The 19016-nt window shown below is 34.6% G+C and overlaps 1 protein-coding gene across 1 annotated transcript; it reads right to left on the reverse strand.

Moving 5' to 3' along the window:
* Positions 1-7706: 7706 nt before the first annotated feature.
* Positions 7707-8434, reverse strand: LOC133325725 (synaptobrevin homolog YKT6-like). Its single transcript, XM_061534448.1, has 2 exons — positions 8310-8434; positions 7707-8184 (listed from the first exon to the last, which is right to left on the reverse strand). Exons 1-2 carry the CDS (start codon positions 8432-8434, stop codon positions 7710-7712), a joined length of 600 nt encoding a protein of 199 aa, XP_061390432.1. The 3' UTR covers positions 7707-7709.
* Positions 8435-19016: the final 10582 nt, after the last annotated feature.

Here is a 19016-nt window from a genome sequence, read left to right on the forward strand (position 1 = left end):
TCAGCTGTGTCTATACAACGTTTTTACTGAATGTTGTTCGTTTATTTTTTGAAATTTTACTCTGCAAATTCTTACTGAGTAATGGTCTGTCCCCGTCCTGCAAGAATCTATTCGATTTTACTATTTTCTTCGATATCATAAAGGAAAAAAGTGTTATCGGAGTAAAAAATAGTAGATTCTTGCAGTACGGGAGCATACCATAAATGTTACTGGGAAAGTAAACGAAGGAACTTAAAATTATGAAACCAAACCACTGTACATACAGGCAAAACAAAAAAATCTCTTAGCGTAGACTCTCTCTCTCTCACTTTCCCGTGTTGTGTGGTAACAGCTGATTTTGACAATAACTAATGTGGACAAATTCAGATACATTCCACAAGTAGTTACACTTAGGTCTTGATTAACATTTTTTTTACTTTCAATAAAAAATCAGAAAAAGGTTGAGGGCCGGTCACGGAATATTTACACACACAACGATATATTGTTTTCTTGCGAGATTTGGTATTCCGCGGAGACCCTTATATTTGCCCATAAATTTTTAAATTTACTAAAAGTACATAGTCTGTCTCATTGCTATCACTGAGGCATGATGAGACCAAACTTACTACAAGAGGTCACTGCTGGATCAGCCCTCTCACCTCCAATTGGAATGTCAATGGAGTTATTTCGAATTATTGAAGAAGTGAATACGATTGAACATATCCTCTGTTGAACAAAAGACATCGAAATATCCGTAGCCTCGGTAAATATATACATAAAACTGTATTTCAATATATACCCCACCCTTATTGTGAAATTCTGAAATAACGAGCTATCAATCAGGTGGGAAAACGTGCTCCAAATGTGGGGCCTACGCCGAAGCTTAAGTTAATATTTATACTTTTCGGTAAGGTGATTTTCTACCCAATGAAACTTCAAAATACTTAATTACAGCCAATCTAGTTGAAAAACGTGCCCAAACTTCCCAAAATGCCGAAATTTGGGTGTAAAAAATACCAAAAATTCGAAATTTTGGAGTTACTGTTATGATATTGCGAGCTCCATCGTGATTTCAACAGACAGACATGGCATGGAAAGTGACATGGAATTTTATTCCCATCAAGAATAAGAACTTCGGAGGGTCTCCAGTGAATATTTCGAATTAAGCCTAATGGAATTATTAGATTGAATTTTGGTTATTGAATTGTAATTTTTTTATTGGTTGTAATTTTATTGAAATTTCTTACCTTTGAATATCGTTAGAAATCACAGTATATGTTTAATTATGCATAATTTTCATTCGGTTTTAAATTTGTTTAATATTATTTTTTTATTGTAATATTTATTGTATACATGTACAGTGAGTGTAATAAGTATTTTGCCTCAATAAAAATTTGAAAAAATTCCAATTTATACGCCTAAAGCCAGCAAACTAAAGATGTAAAATGAATTATGTATAATGGAGTACGTTTGTGGACATATTTAGATCATATTTCTGCAAGAATCACAGCGAAAGACCTATTCGTCTCGAAGATATCGGCCGAAATATATAACAATCCAAAAATGTTTATCACAAAAAAGTATTTTGCTTTTTATTATTATTTTAGAAAAAAATTGTTACATAGAACACGTTTGGTCTTTTTATAGTTACCATTGCGGGTAACGACATACTATAAGTGATTTGGCAACGATTCCAATAAACCACGGCATTTTTTCGCGAGTATTTTCTCACATTTACGTTCAATACATTCTCCAGCAATATTTCATTCAATATTTAGTAATTTCTCGTCCTAATCTCAAAATACGAGTATTAAATACAGTCATCGCGGCTTCAAAACATCCCAAATATGTTAAGAATAATAAAAAGGAGGGTTTTCAAAATATATCGCGAGGACAGGACCTTAAAAACTATTAAAACCAAAATCCGACAAACAAATTATTTAAAAAAATATCGCGAAACCCCATTTTTCTAACTTCGAAAACTTTATGGTTTATTTTTACTGATCTAGGGACCAAAATATACAATGAAAATAGCAATAAGGAGGTCAGATTCAAATATATGGACGGTTTTCTGGCAATAGAAATACATCTTATTTCGAAAATAAATACATCGACCCGTTTATTCCCTACTGCATTTTATTCGCAACTGATGGTGTTAATCGGAGATAAAATATAGAATGCGTATTCGCCACCAGCAACCACAGTTTTTCAAAAGACAATAGGATTTGACGAATAATGATGTTTTCTCCCAACTTCATGTATTGGTTTTTATTACTATTGCTTTAGAACTGTTCATATCTTTGAATCTGACCCCCTTATTGGTATTTACATTGCATATATTGGTTCCTAGATCAATATTACTAGACCATACAAATTTTGAAGTCAGAAAAATTGGGTTTCGCGAATTTTTTTTAAATAATTTTTTTGTCGTATTTTGGTTTTTATAGTTTTTAAGGTTCTGTCCTCGCGTTATATTTTGCAAAACCTCTTCTTTATTATTCTAAACATTTTTGGGATATTTTGAAGCCGCAATGACTATTTTTAATACTCTCACCTTAAGATTAGGACGAGAAAATACCAAATATTAAATGAAATACTGATGGAGAATGTATTGAATGTAAATGTGAGAAAATACCCACGAAAAAATGCCGTGATGTAATGGAATCGTGGTCAAATTGCTTATAGTATGTGGTTAACCGCAATTGTAACTATAAAAAGACCAAACGTGTTCAATGTAACAATTTTTTCTTAAATAATAATAAAAAGCAAAATACTTTTTTGTGATAAACATTTTTGGATTGTTATATATTTCGGCCGATATCTTCGAGACCAATAGGTCTTTCGCTGTGATTCTTGCAGAAATACGATCTAAATATGTCCACAAATATACTCCATCATACATAAGTCATTTTACATCTTTAGTTTGCTGGCTTCAGGCGTATGTATTGGAATTTTTTCAAATTTTTATTGAGGCAAAATACTTTTTACACTCACTGTATATCTATATCTCGTATTAAATATTATCGAGTTTCGCTTTAATTCCTCAATTAATTATTTCTTTGTTTATAATACAAATACAACATCTAAAAAAATTGTTATTTAGGATTATTATTTTGTATATGTTTATATATAGTATGTAAAACATTGATACATACAGAACATCATACAAATATGAATGAAATATACACTGATTTTGTATAAGCATGCACATAGTAGTGTTAAGATTTAATAATGGTTTAGTTTTGTTACAATTCAAGAGTTTACACCATAAATAGGAAGCTTCCTCTTATTTCTATTGATTTATATAATTTTTAAATGTACCTTTTTATATGGCGTTTTTTATTTATTTAATACTTTTATGTTCATGGATTTTTAGGTTATGTGTATTTGAACATATATACAACAAAAGTTTCACAGAACTATTTATAAAAAAAGTAACAAATATATGTGAAAATATATATGACAGAAACACGCTTATAAAAAATCCAAAATATCAATTCAGTTGAAAAACGTGCCCACACCCTCCCAAAATATCGCAATTTTAAAGAACTCGCATATACCCTTAAATGTGGACCATTGAGAATCCGTAGTACAACCCAATGAGAATCCAGAATACTACCAAAGTGGGAATCCGTAGTACCTACTTATAGGCAATTCGGTTGAAAAATGTGCCCAAAATACCGAAATATGGGAGGTGCCGCTTTATTGGGACATATCCCGAAACTGAAGTCAAAAGTGATCATTTTTGGTAAGAATATTTTCTACGCAATGAGAATTCATTATGAGAATTCACTATGAAAGCTAACCTAAAAGATGTACAAAAATTGTTAATTTTTGGTAGGAGAATCTGTAGTACTTAATTACAGGCAATTCGGTTGAAAACATCGACCAAACTTCCAAAAATATCGAAGTTGACCAATATTAATAATTTTTTAGTAAGGAGATTTTCTGCCCAATACGGAATTACAGCTAATTTTGTAGTAAAACGATACTAAACCTCCCTATAATACCGAATATTTAGGGGTGCCGTTATATCGGGGCTATCATAAACAAGTGAAAAAGCGTTAAGTTCGGACGGGCCGAACTTTGGATACCGTTCACCATAGGTATACTGACAGATACTTGAAATGAAAATATAGGAAACATAACAAAAAGTGAACCTATACGATAATCCTACAAACTGTACACCAAATACAAATTTCAGCAATTTTTAATGAAAAAACCCCAAAGTGTGGACTGATACTAATAATGCATGGTAGAATATACAATCCTCAAACTTCTGCAATTTAGATTACAAAATTAGATTACATACTGTGAGAATTTGCGAATATTTAAGGTTATAGTTATATGAGGGCTATGGCTAATTAATGACCGACATATGTCAATTTCGAACCCAATATTTTTGTTTTGTTTCCTTCAGGAGATATAATTATATGAGGGAGATGCCTAAATGCTGGCCGATATATTTCATTATCGTCAGGTTAGAGTTTTTTTATCACGATAGAATTCCATAACTTGTAGGGTAAAACTGACTATTTCGAGTAACGACTATCCCCTATACTATGGTAGAATACGCCTACATGCGGACAACTCCAACACACGGAACCAATCAGCTAACTATTTTAACATAAGAAGGAGGTTATATGGGAACTACCCCTAAAAGGGGGCGAACATTTATAATTTTTAGTAGGAAGATTTGCTACCATTTGCGATATTTATAATTTTTAGTGGATAAATTGGTTTGGGGTCTACCAGAAAAAGTAGACCGATGTTTATAATTTTTAGTGGAGACATTTGGTACCCAAAAATAACTCAATATACCAAATTTCAGCGAATTCGGTTGAAAGCCGCGCTCAAGAACCCCAAAATACCGTAAATTGGGGGTACCGTTATATGGGAGCTACCAGGAAAAGTGGAACGATATTTATAATTTTTAGTGGAGAAATTTGGGACCCAAAAATAACTCAATTTACCAAATTTCAGCGAATTTGGGTGAAGAACGCGCTCAAGAACCCCAAGATACTAAAAATTGTGGTTGTTCTTATGTGGGGCCTTCCCAAAAAATGGACATATATTTAAAATTTTTAGTGGATAAATTTGGTATCCAATAAGAACCCATTGTACCAAATTTCAGCGAATTCGGTTTAAAAACTCGCTTTAAACCCCCCAAAATACCGCAAATTTGAGTGTATCGTTATATGGAGGCTACCAGAAAAAATGGTCCGTATTTTACATTTTTAGTGGAGACTTTTGGTACCCAAAAATAACTCAATATACCAAATTTCAGCGAATTGGGGTGTACCGTTATATGGGGGCTACCAGAAAAATTGGCCGTATTTTACATTTTTAGTGAAGACTTTTGGTACCCAAAAATGTCTCAATATACCAAATTTCAGCGAATTCGGTTGAAAAGCGCGCTCAAGAACCCCAAAATATCGAAAATTGGGCGGTACCCTTATATGGGGGCTATGCCTAAACGTGAACCGATATAGCCCATCTTCAAATTTGACCTGTCGGCAGACAAAAGACTCTATGCAAAATTTTGGCGATCTATCTCAATTCCTTCAGAAGATAGCGTGAACATGCGGAATTTCTAAGCATTATCGTAAAGATTGCGAGCACTTTTACTATTACAGGCGGATAGGCATGTTTATACTGACATAGAATTTTATTCTGATCTGATAGTATATTAAATTTATGGGGTCTCGGCCGAATATTTCGATGTGTTGCAAACGAAATGACATATTTAATTTGTCAATAATATTTTCGATATTCGTCATTTTGATGATGCTGGGTAAACTCGTTTTTTATCAATATTTTCAGGAAAGAACTTTCACCAACAGCCAACCTTTTACAACAAAAACATGTTCAACTATAGCCAATTTGGTTGGCCAGGACCATAAAAATACGGGAAATCAAAAATGTGCCCATGTTGAAATTTTATTTTGAAGAGCTCTTATAATCAATAATAATATGTGCGAAATCCCAGGTTGTTAAATGTGCGGCCAGGAGCTTCAGAATACCGAAATACCAATTTTATTGTTATGAGGTCTTATACCAAATAAAAAAAAAATATTCGAAACTGCAATCAATTTGATTGGCAATTAAGACCTAAAAAATCCCACAAATGGTGCATATTTGAGAGTCCACATTTCTGATTTTCAATAGCAAACATCGTGATTGATTTAAATAGAAGTACCGGATAGAATTTTAGGCCGGTCCAGTGTATGAAGTAACTCATTTTGACTTCATATTCATTTAAATGACTAAAGTTCGTGGATATATATATTTTTTATCATAATCTACGTCACATTTCAAATTTGTCTGCCGAATGTAGCGTCATTAAGTGTATTATGACTGATAACATAGTCTCTTCAATAAGATGTATGGAGAATCTAAATTAATTATGATAAGCCTTGAAACAGTTTGATAAGAATTTTTGTATGTTTTTTTTTGTTGTTGTTTTCGTCATACATATGAGATTTGAAATAGAAATAGCATGTTGGTATTTTCTATAGGAAAAAATCATTCTATAAGAAAAAAGTAGTTTTTAGAATCTTAAGGAATGGAGATTTAAAACGTTTTGAAGCGTTAAATTATGAGCAATGATGATTCATTTCTTCTCTTGATCTTAGTAATGGGAATTTTGTTACACAAGATACTTTCCCAATCGGTGAAGCAAACGAACGGGTCAAAGAACTAAGGATTAACAATTAAGTTTCAAGGATTTAATCATGTCTGTCTTTTGTAATAGTTCTATCTGCCGTTAGAAAGCTGAAATTTTATCTATAGTTGTATCAAGATCAAAGACAGAAATATCAGTTCAAATTCAAGAACCATATAACGGCAACAGCAAGGATGCTGGCTTGGAGATCAAGTAAAAACGATGTTAAAATCGACCGGCCCAAACTTTTTAAATCTCTGCACCATGAGATTGACATTCAGAATATCTAAAATTAATGGGGGCTCCAAGAAAAAAACTCCTGGTAAAACAGAACCTAGAACATACCGAAAAAGTCGTGAGAAAAAAAATGTTTCAAATTCTCAAAATACCGAATAGTGGGCTATACCAAAATGGGGATCGATATTGATAATTTTTGGTAATGAGATTTGAAACATAATGAGGTTATTTTCAATACCAAAAATCCTAGGAATAATATAAAAGTATTTGCAAGAGTGCGTAGCTCTATCGTGATTCCAACATGCAGACAGACGGACTGGAATAAATCGACCGGGCATTTTCTGTTTTGTGAATGTTTGGAGGTATTGTATACGGAATTGTAAATTTTTAGGTAAAGGTGAAGTGTATAACTTTATGGTAGAGGAGATAAAAAGATCCAGATCAGGATGAAGATCCACCATTATTGCAGTTAAAAAATCTTACAAATTTTTGCAACTTTCTACAGAAAGAACGAGCAATCTTGGATAAATTCTCAATTTCTCTTGCACACCTACATTTTAGGAAAAAATTTCAGCACTCTTATATCACCTTAATTTGACAGTCAACACTAAAATTATCATGATAGTAAAAAAAAAAATAATTATATATAAAAAAATGTTACGATTATTCCAATCCACATAGTTTATCCTTTATTGAGTGTTTCTTTTTTCCACGTTTCATCTAAATCGTCTTCACATCTTATTTTCACATTGATCACCCTCCCTCCTCACACGCACATAAAATTCAGCTACTATTCAAAATATTTTAAATAAAATCTCATCGTATCATCTTAACCGAAATTACAACATGAATTTGTCTTTTTCGCCGTCTTATAGAATGCTTTACTTTGCATTGATAAATTCTCCGATTTTGCTACCATATCATCAAGTTTTTCACCTCGCTCCAGTACAGCTTCAATGGTATTTTTCAAAATGATTTTCGTCTCATCCAAATCATTTTGCATTTTCGTTAAGGCATCAGCTTCTTTGGGATCTTGATATTTTGCCAGATATGATGGTAGTATACTGAAATCTATACTACTCTCGGTACCGGTTTGCCATTGATCTGTGGATATTTTGGCAGCAAATTCGTCTAAGATTTTGGTAATTAATGTGTGTGCCACTCTTTGGGGATATTCGTGATCGGCAATTAGAACACCAGCCAGATTATCTGTTCTCACATAGACATGACACATGTAAACATCTTGTTTGACCGATTGGCGCATAGCCTGTTGTGTGCGTTCGACCAGGGTTTTTGAGGCAAAACTAAAACAAAAAAAACAAACGGGGGTTTAGGGAAATTGATGATTCATGGGATTTTTTAATTATTGTCCTTTTTTGCAATAGTAACACATACACAATCATTCGCCCACATCATCCCTTTTACTTACGTCATAAACTCCTGTACCGCTGTCCTTTGGAAAAATGAAAATGATTGCAAATCATATGTGGACTTGAGCAATCTCGCTTCGGGGCTACCTTTATAGAAAACACTTAAGGCGAATAGTTTAACCATTTCTCTGCTTCCTCTTTAGAGATTTTACGTTTTTTTTACAAGTTTAGTTTTTGGGTTGGGAGTTCCGTTTTAATTAGTCTGTTTTTGTATATATTTATGCAAAGTTTTCAATACTGGTGGGTTCAATTTGTATTCGAATTATTCTCTGATACGTGTTTAAATGTTGAGTAGAGTTTTCAAATCCCTGATAGCTGTTTTTTTACACGAAAATATGTTTTATTTTTAATAAATTTCTAAAAAAAAGTGACACTGATGCGATTTTGCCCACTCTCTCTCTCAATTGATACTAGAGTTGTGTCGCTCCGGAACGACCGGAACGAACTAGTTCATTGGAACTATTCCGAGAAAGGAACGAACGGAACTAGTTCCAGTTCTTTAATTAATATAATTCCTTTCTCTGATCCAGTTCCTTTTTTGAACTATTTGAAGCAAAGGAACTGTATGTCAGTAGTCACACGTGCAAAATTTCATGACAAATTTTCTTTTCAATTTCTTTAAAAATTGCATTGTCGTTTAGACACGCAAATAACCCTTGCATTAAATTTATGAATTTTCTTATTCTTCCACACACTCATTTTCTCGTTTGACCATTGTTCATGAAAATTAAAAAATGGAATTAAAAGAAAAAAACTTAATTATAAAAGGAAGTTTTGAATTACTCGAAGAAGCTATAGCCGTAGAATGAAGACCTGTTATGTAGTTTTTTTCTCGCAAAAGGTTTTAAGGGGACCCCCCCATTCTCGGTGTCAAAAATTTTTTTGATTTAATTCGAATCTACTCTAATTCTAGAATGTCTCTACAAAATTTCAAGTGAAAATCTCAAGAACTCTTAAAGATATAGCCGATTTATTGTGTTAGCATCAAGTGACGGCTAAAGGGCTTCTCAAACTTTAAACGCGTTTTTCTCAAAACGAATGGCGGGCACGATAACTCAAAAACTAATAATCCAATCGGTTTCAAATTTTGACACGTTTCTCTGGGAGTGTGTAGCTCTCGTATGAACTAGGATACAACTAATCGGTGAAGATCTTCCAGACATGTCCTCTTTCTAAAACAGTTGGAATTCCCTTAATTTTAATAACTGCCTTGATGTTTGTTTGCCGACAGAAAAAATAAAATGAAAGAAATTGCAAAACTTTTCTGCAGCCAACTTCAGTTGTTTACAACGAATAACGAAACAAAAGAGAATTGCGGTGTACAAGTATGTCTGTACCCCCTTTTATTCCTCTCACCTCTTTCGTCCATAAACTCAATTTACTTTACCACAAAATTTCCCCGTGTGACTACTGACTATGGAGCAAAGGAACTATAAAGAGCAAAGGAACTATATGGAGCAAAGGAACTATTTGGAGCATAGGAACTATGAAGAGCAAAGGAACTATATGGAGCAAAGGAACTATATATGGAAAAACGAAAAAAGAATGATGAAAGAGAGAGATTCAAAAGAACTATGTAGGAGTCGGAACTATATGGAGCAAAGAAATTGTATGGACTAAAGGAATTATATGGAGCAAAGGAACTATATGGAGCAAAGGAACTATATATGGAAAAACGAAAAAAAAAAATAATAAGAGAGAGAGAGAGAGATTCAAAAGAACAGTGGGAAGCCTCCAAGACTCCAGCCTTCATAAAATTCGCTTGTTAATCGTCGTTCTGCCAAGACTCAAGCGACGTCGTACGCAAACCTTCGCCAACAAATGGTCTGTTCCAGTACTTTTTATACCCTCCACCATAGTATGGAGGGTATATTAATTTTGTCATTCCGTTTGTAACTCATCGAAATATTCATTTCCGACCCTATAAAGTATATATATTCTTGATCAGGGTAAAATTCTAAGACGATCTAGCCATGTCCGTCCGTCTGTTGTAATCACGCTATCTTCTGAAGGAATTGAGATAGGGTGCTGAAATTTTGCATAGGGTTGTCATTTGTCTGCAGGCAGGTCAAGTTCGAAGATGGGATATATCGGTCCACGTTTAGGCATAGCTCCCATATAAGGGTACCCCCCAATTTTCGGTATTTTGGGGTTCTTGAGCGCGTTTTTCAAGCGAATTTGGATACATTTATCCACAAAAAATTATAAATATAGGTCCACTTTTTCTTGTAGCCCCCATATAACGGTACCTCCTAATTTTCAGTATTTTTTTTGGGTTTTTATCGTATTTTTCACCGAATTGGCTGTAATTTAGTATTTTGAGTTCTTAGCAGGTACTAAATCTCTCCACAAAAAAATTTAAATATAGGTCAATTTTTTCGGATATCTCCCATATAAGGGTACCCCCCAATTTCGCTTTTCAACCGAATTCGTTGGAATTTTGTACATTGGTTTCATATTGCGTACCAAATATCTCTACTAAAAATTATAAATATCGGCCCACTTTTTCTGGTAGCCCGCATATAAGGGCACCCCAAATTTTCGGTATTTTGAGGTTCTTAAGCGCGATTTTCAACCGAATTCGCTGAAATTTGGTACAGTGGGTTCATATTGGGTACTAAATGTATCCACAAAAAATTATAAATATAGGTCCACTTTTTCTTGTAGCCCCCATATAACGGTACCTCCGAATTTTTAGTATTTTGGGGGTTTTGATCGCAGTTTTCCACCGAACTGGCTGTAATTTTGTATTTTGAGTTCTTAATAGGTCCCAAATTTCTCCACAAATAATTATTAATATAGGTAAATTTTTTCGGATATCCCCCATATAAGGGTACCCCCCAATTTCGGTATTTTGGGGTTCTTGAGCGCGCTTTTCAACCGAATTCGCTGCAATTTTGTACATCTCTACTAAAAATTATAAATATCGGTCCACTTTTTCATTTCAAATACCTGTCAGTATACCTGTGGTGGAGGGTATCCAAAGTTCGGCCCGGCCGAACTTAACGCTTTTTCACTTGTTTAATAGTAAAGCTAGTAAAAGGGAAACATTTCAAGTCTCAGAGTACAAAATAATTTGAAAAGTTCGGGAACGCAAATCTAGTAAATATGCCAAATTAGATGGCAATACTTCAAAATCAACATAACAAAAAGTTTACAAAGAGAAAGCCATTTTGTTTTGTGCTCTCTTAAATTTGATTCAATGCTTTACCAGTTTTATGGGTTCAGGAACGGTTTTCGAGTAAAAAGTTGCAAAACTTGTAAAATTAGTAGATTTTTTTTTAGGTTTTGGAACGGAGCTAAAATAAAAACGACCAGTTCGTCCTCGGACGGCTCACAAGAAAGACGTAAAATTTTAAATGAGTATTACACGCCCACGGGCTTAAAAATAGATTTTTACAAAATGGCGGTTGTTAAGCGTTCGCTTAACTAACACGTGCGTTTTTAAATACGGATAACCTATAAATTACGAGTCGTTCAACAGAATCCAAACAGCTGCGCATGGAATTTTCAATTTTCGTAAATTTAATAACAAAAGAAGATGCTTTTCGCAACTATGTGACTCCTTCACAGTAGAAGAGTTCACTGATACACAAGGCTTAGAAAGTCTGAACATTGTGGTCAAATTCTTAAAGAAGATCGAAGTCAACCTGCAAAACACAAACCACCATCTATGGATAAAGTCAAATTCGTAGCTTAAGCTACATATGGAGACATGGCACTAAACCTTCTATCCCTATAGAAAGTGGGCCAACCAAAATAATACAAAAAAAAAAAAAAAAAAAAATAAAAACGACGACTGAAAAAATTGAAAAACGTTCCACCTGCTAACGAATGGGAGGAGAAGACAAAATGCCCGATAAAGATGAACTCAAAATGGTATAACCGAAAGTTTACGAATGAGGTGGGATAGAGACTAAATGGAAACCGTGTTGTTTATGCCATGTACAGACGAGCGTTGTTCGCTCTCTCATTCGTTGTTCGACCCTTAATTATGAAGGAATTACTTAGTTCCCCATACAAAATTGTCTGAGCGAACACCGACTTTTGTACGTTGTTCAATTCGAATCACTCTCTGAATAACCAATAAATTTGTCCCATCCCTAACCATTGAGAGTATTTATCGAAAATAAATTAATTTTGACAGTTTGAAAATATTTATGAAATTTTCAAACTTTTTCAGTAAAATTGAAAATCATTAATGAAAAGTAAAAAATTGTATAGTTTTTATATATGCAGCAGGATGTAAATTTTGTTTTCTACATAATGCAATATGCATTTCTTTTCCCTTGGTTCTAATTAGCGTACAAAACAAGAAACAAATGTGGGGCAACTCAAACAAACAATTCTCTAAATTTTTATTTGTGACAGTATGTGACATTTGAATTGAGAAAATATAAAAATGTATTAAAAACAACAACATTTTCAGAAAAAATGGAAAACATGAATGAAAAGTAAATAGATATGGGTTCATACTATAGTCAGGGGAAAGAGAATTATTTTTTCTATTTAGATCCCTATGTAATTACTAAAATATGTTACATTTTTGGTGTAAAACAAGAAACAAAAAGTTTGAAATAAAAAACTCTGATGATATGAATTATGAATAGTGTTGTATGAACGGGTTAATTCATGTACGTAATTATGAGAGCGAACTACGTTGTTCGGATGCCCGTCAGAACATGGCATTACGAATGAGGTTTAGGCAAATTATGATTAGGGATAAGTAAATCGACTTTCGATTAATCGGACTTTTTGTATTGAAAAGTCTAATGCCATGTACAGACGAGCGTTGTTCCCTCTCTTATTCGTGGTTCGACTCTTAATTATGAAGTAATTACATAGTTCAAAGGAACTACATTAAGGAACTAGTTCCTTTTTAAAAAAGAAACGAGAATGATCGATCCGCTACGTGAACTAGATTGCCCAACTCTAGATTTTGCCCACTCTCTCTCAATAGATTGACTTTAGGTGACCCAATGAAAAAGAGAGCCAATTACTATCGATTTAAGTGTTATCGATAGTATCATGTTCAGGGGTAATCGAAGGCGGCGTATATGACGTTATTCATATACGACGTGCTTCAAAAAATATTCTTTAAAAAATCCACGCCTATAAATGAGGAAGTCCTTGAAAAAATATTCTTTAAAAAATCCACCTCAAAATGCTCTTTAAAAGTCCACGCCTAAAATGCTAAAGGTCCCTCTAAAAATATTCTTCCTTAAAAATCCACGCCTAAAATGCCTGAGGTTGCTCCAAAAATATTCTTTAAAAATCCACGCCTAAAATGCCTGAGGTTGCTCCAAAAATACTCTTTAAAAATCCACTCACTAAGTTAAGGGGACCCCCCCATTCTCGGGGTCAAAATTTTTGTTGATATAATTCGAATCTACACTGATTAAAGAATGTCTCTACAAAATTTCAAGTGAAAATCTCAAGAACTCTTGAAGATATATCCGATTTATTGTGTCCGCATTAAGTGACGGCTGAAGGGCTTCTCAAACTTTAAACGCGTTTTTCTCTAAACCTTTTTTTGCGAATGGCGGGCACGATAACTCAAAAACTAATAATCCAATCGGTTCCAAATTTTGCAACGTTTCTCTGGGATGTATAGCTCTCGTATGAACTAGGATAAAGCCAATCGGTGAAGATCTTCCTTATTTTTTAACTTGGTTTTTGGTAAAAAATCGGCGATTTTCCAAAAATATTTTTTCAAAGGTCCACTATTTTGTTAATTTTAGAGCGAAGTCAATAATCCTAGTTCATACGAGAGCCAGACATGTACTATTTCTAACACCTTTGGAATTTTCGGATTCCGATGTTCCAGTGAGGAGTTATCATGCCCGCCATAAAAAATAAGGACTTTTCTTTAATTACAAAAAACAACAACAAAACAATAACAAAATTTTTTTGTAAATTATTTTTCTTCTCTTTTAAATCTTCAATTATATATGTGCAAAGTTACAAACCTTAACAAGCATTGGTATAGATTTACCAGCCCATTGAAAATCTTGAAAAAATAAAATCGAGAATGGGGGGGGGGGGGTTCCCTTAAGAATATCTCGAAAAAATCTTCAGTTAAAATTGTATTAAACATTTTTAATTTATTTTCAGTAACGCCATTGATTATTATAATAAGGATCATTACTATAGCCGCGACCTCCACCACTAGAGGACGCTGCTGATGATGAAGAAGAAACCGCTGAGTTACCTCTAAAACCAAAACCACCTGCAGATGACGATGATGAGGAGGAAGCTGAGGATGATGTACTTCCAAATGGTTTAGATGCCGCCGCCGATGATGATGCTGCTGCCGCTGAACTAGCCACTGATCCCAGATGGTTATTACCAAAACGATTCGAATTGTGTCCAAATATTGGACGATGTGGATTCAAACTTTCCTGTTTCATGGAATGATGATGGGAGAACACTTCACCGCGAACATTATTCCAATCTCCACGACCATTCGATTGTTGATTGACATTCTGATAATTATTTATATTGATAACTGGTGAGTTATTCTCCCCGTGTAGACCATGTCCATAAAGCTTCGAATGTATATTATCACGGATGTTGTGTAAAAGTACACCACCATAACATTGTTCCAGCAGGATGAGGTTTAGGCATAGTAGAAACTGAAAATAAAATAAGGAAATTAAAAATGAAAAACATTATCGATAGAATATAACGCGAAGAGGTGATTGTGTTTCGATAATTCTAATTTATTTGATTGCAATCATAATGCAATAATAAGGTGATATATCAAAACAAAAACATCTGTTTTTTATTCGACCATCTGTCAAATATTAGCTTGCAATATTTTTTTATGGTTGGCAACACTTTGACTGTTAATCGGACAATCAGCTGTGCTAAACGGAGTACCCATTTATTGTGCCATCTAACGAATAAACCGCGGGAAAAAATCTGTCATGCAACAAACCTTGCATTTTTTTCAGAACGCATAATACGGGCTTATCTACTTACCAATTTCATGATGATGTGACTTCTTTAACTTCGTCTGTAGTATTGCTACATAACCTCTAAATGTTAATATCTTTTATACCCAATTTGTTCCTCTTTAACAGGTAGTAATAGATTAGTACAATATAATCCTTTTACTAGTTATCCCAATCTTACAATGCGGTACCTGTAAATTCCGCATTAGCAGATGTTCACAAGGCGGACTTACTAATTATTGGAGATTTCCGAGAAAAGTCATTAGAAAACCCTAAAGAATTTTTAATAACTTCTACTTCCATGGAAAATCCATAGTAATAACGAATAGATGCTGTCAATTTGTATATGTGGAGGATAAGTCAAAAGTACTAAAATTGTTTGCTGTTCCATAAAAAGAATTTTTATAAATAATGTTGTAAGGTTCCCCAAAATATCTTCTAAATGATATTCGAAATATCTTCTTCTTATCTGGCTTGTTTCAGAACGGTTGTTCCATAAGCCGAGCCTATTGAAAATTTTCTAAGCGCTTCGGTCTTGTTTGCAAGTCCACCAATTTGGAAGACCACGTTCCATGATGTTGTTTTCTACTTGGACTTTCCATATAATTCGTGGCCTTCCCCTTCTACGGGAACCATCAGTAGGCTCGTTTTTATATACCTTTTAGCTGGGGCATTCTCATTCATCCGCACAACATGGCCTAGCCACTGTAGTCGCTGCAGCTCAATACGACTATGTCGATGTCCGCGTATAAATTATAAAGCTCGTGGATCATTCGACGCCGATATTCACCGTCGACGTGAAGAATTTTTCTTTCAAACACCCCAAGAGCTGCCTTATCTGCTTGCGCAAGTACCCATGCTTCAGATCCATATAATAGCACGGGTAGTATCAGCGTCTTGTAAAGTGTGAGTTTGGTCGGGCCTTGTTTCTAAACTGCTTACTTAGACCATAGTAGCATCTTTTGGCCATCATAATCCTTTTCCGAATTTCGAAACCGATGTCATTCGTTTTATTTATGGCGGTACCAAGGTATATAAAGTCTTTGACTACCTCGAAGCTGTACTTCTTAAGTTCCACAGTTGGTCCGAGTCTACTGGACGTCTTACGCGTTAATACCATCAGTTTGGTCTTCTCATCGTTTACTGCCAGACCCACTTTGGCAGACTACTTTTCAATTTGTTCAAAGGTGCCTGTTACCGCTCGCAATGTTCGACCCATTATATCGATGCCATCGGCGTAGGCGAGTAACTGAAGTTGTTTGGTGTATAGAGTGTCATTTCTGTTCACCTTTGCGTCTCGTATGACCTTTCCCAGCAGGATGTTAAAAAAATCACACGACAAACTATCACCTTGTCTGAATCCGCGTTCGGTATTGAAGGGCTCCGATAGGTCCTTTCCTACTTTAACTGCTGACCTTGTGCCACTTAAAGTTACCCCGTATTAATTTTCAGGAATGCCGAACGTAAACATGGATTTAAACACCACTGAACGGATAGGGCTGTCGAATGCGGCTTTATAGTCGACAAATAGGTGGTATGTGTCGATGTGTTTTCGTGGGTCTTTTCCAGGATGTGGCGCAGAGTGAAAATCTGGTCAATGGTGGATTTGCCAGGTCTGAAGCCGCATTGGTATGGTCCAATGATGTCATTGACCATTGGCTTCAATCGTTCACTCAGCACACTGGATAACACTTCATATGCGATGGAAAGGAGATTTATTCCTCTATAGTTGGCACATATCGCATTGTCTCGTTTTTGTGCATGAGACACAGGATGCTGAGGTGAAATAATCTTTGGCCACCAGTCTTGAATAGTTCGGCTGGTAACCCATCGGCTCCTGCTGCTTTATTGTTCTTGAGCCGAAATATACCATCGCTTATTAATCTAAATCCACGCCTTTAGTTCTTGAAGTCTCTGAAGAAATATTCTTTAAAAATCCACGCCTTTAGTTCTTGAAGTCTCTGAAGAAATATTCTTTAAAAATCCACGCCTTTAGTTCTTGAAGTCTCTGAAGAAATATTCTTTAAAAATCCACGCCTTTAGTTCTTGAAGTCTCTGAAGAAATATTCTTTAAAAATCCACGCCTTTAGTTCTTGAAGTCTCTGAAGAAATATTCTTTAAAAATCCACGCCTTTAGTTCTTGAAGTCTCTGAAGAAATTTTCTTTAAAAATCCACGCCTTTAGATGGTGAATTCTCTCAAGAAATATTCTTTAAAAAACCACGCCTTTCGATACTGAAGTCTCTCAAGAAATTTTCTTTAAAAATCCACGCCTTTAGATCCTGAAGTGCTTGAAGAAATATTCTTTTACAATCTACGCCTTTAGATCCTGAAGTCTCTCAAAAAATAATTATTAAAAATCCACTCTTAGAGATCTAGAAGTCAATATGTCAGATAACCCTTATTCATATTGAAATAATAATTCGTAGATTCGTATTTTAGTTCTAATATTTATTCATCATAATTATAATTGTTTTTAGTTTTTCTTTTTCTTAAAATATTTGTTTAACAAATATTTAGTTTTATTTTCTTTCTCAATAACGCCATGGTCTGCCATAGTATGGATCTTCCATGTAACCGCTGCCACCACTGCTGCTAGACGATGATGCCGATGAAGATGACGATGCACTGCCTCCATAGCCAGAATTGACAACAGAAGATGATGCAGCTGCTGCAGAAGATGCCGAACTACCAAACGGAGATGCGGCTGAAGATGTTGCTGCCGAGGAACTAGCCGCCGATGATGATGGTGCAATTCGAGTATTTCCAAAGATATTGGGATCATGATGTTGACCGAATTTGGGACGATGATGGTTGTAGCTTTCATGTGTCATTGAATGATGATGGGTGTAGCCGCCTTCACCACGACCATAATTCCAGCCACCACGGCTGTGATGCTTTGAATGATGTCTTCCTCCGCCATTCAAGGCAGATTGTTGATCAACATTTTGAAAGTTGTTGACATTTATAATGGGCGAGTTGTTGCTCTCGCCCTGTAGACCCTCGCCGTAGTATTTGGAATGTGGTCCATCACGAATGTTGTGTAAAAGTAAACCGCCATGACATTGTGACACGAGCGCAATGGTGGCTATACAAATTGTAAACTGCAAAGGATATTCAAAATTAATTTGATTCTTAATTTGTAGAGGTTTTTGAAACTTACCGCTCTCATGTCTATTGTTAACTGATGTTGGTTTCTGTTAGGAAGTTCTTCGTAACACTGATGCATAATCTAGAAATGCCATCGAGTTTTATAGTCGTTATTCAGGTAGTAAATGGCGAACGTAAGGTTGAATAGTATTGTAATCCTTTTTGAGTTTTCTTATGCTTCTCTCTGCTAAGTACCTGGGAATAACGCCTATTCACACCATCCGCATAATTTATGGTGCATTTCTGGGAATCAAGTACATTATAATTTTCAAAGAAATTTTCAATTGTTTTTATTTCGGTTTAGTGAAAAAATCTTTGGGACAAAAATATTCTTTAAAAATGAGTCAATTTGACAGATTTCAAATATCATAACATAAATGGGAGTGGGTCTATAGATCCCATTTTCAGATTAAAAAAGTTGTACGATGATATTGCGATGTTCTTATTATAAGATACTAGCATATGTCCGCAACTTCGTTAGCGAATGTAAGAAATATTTAATAATGTATTAACATATTATTTTATTTGTAGATAAAACTGCATATGTCTGAAAAAACAATCCACACATTAATATCGACCATAAATTAAATTTGAGTAACAT

This window comes from Musca vetustissima, unplaced genomic scaffold (genome assembly GCF_032173495.1).
Source record: "Musca vetustissima isolate MV318-11 ecotype Yass unplaced genomic scaffold, APGP_CSIRO_Mvet_v1 utg1479, whole genome shotgun sequence".
NCBI lineage: Eukaryota > Metazoa > Arthropoda > Insecta > Diptera > Muscidae > Musca > Musca vetustissima.

Coding starts and splice junctions, on each gene's coding strand:
- LOC133325725 (XM_061534448.1), bottom strand. CDS start 8,434: ATGGTTAAACTATTCGCCTTAAGTGTTTTCTATAAAGGTAGCCCCGAA. Junction 8,185..8,309: donor GCGGTACAGGAGTTTATGAC/GTAAGTAAAAGG, acceptor TTTTTGTTTTAG/TTTTGCCTCAAAAACCCTGG.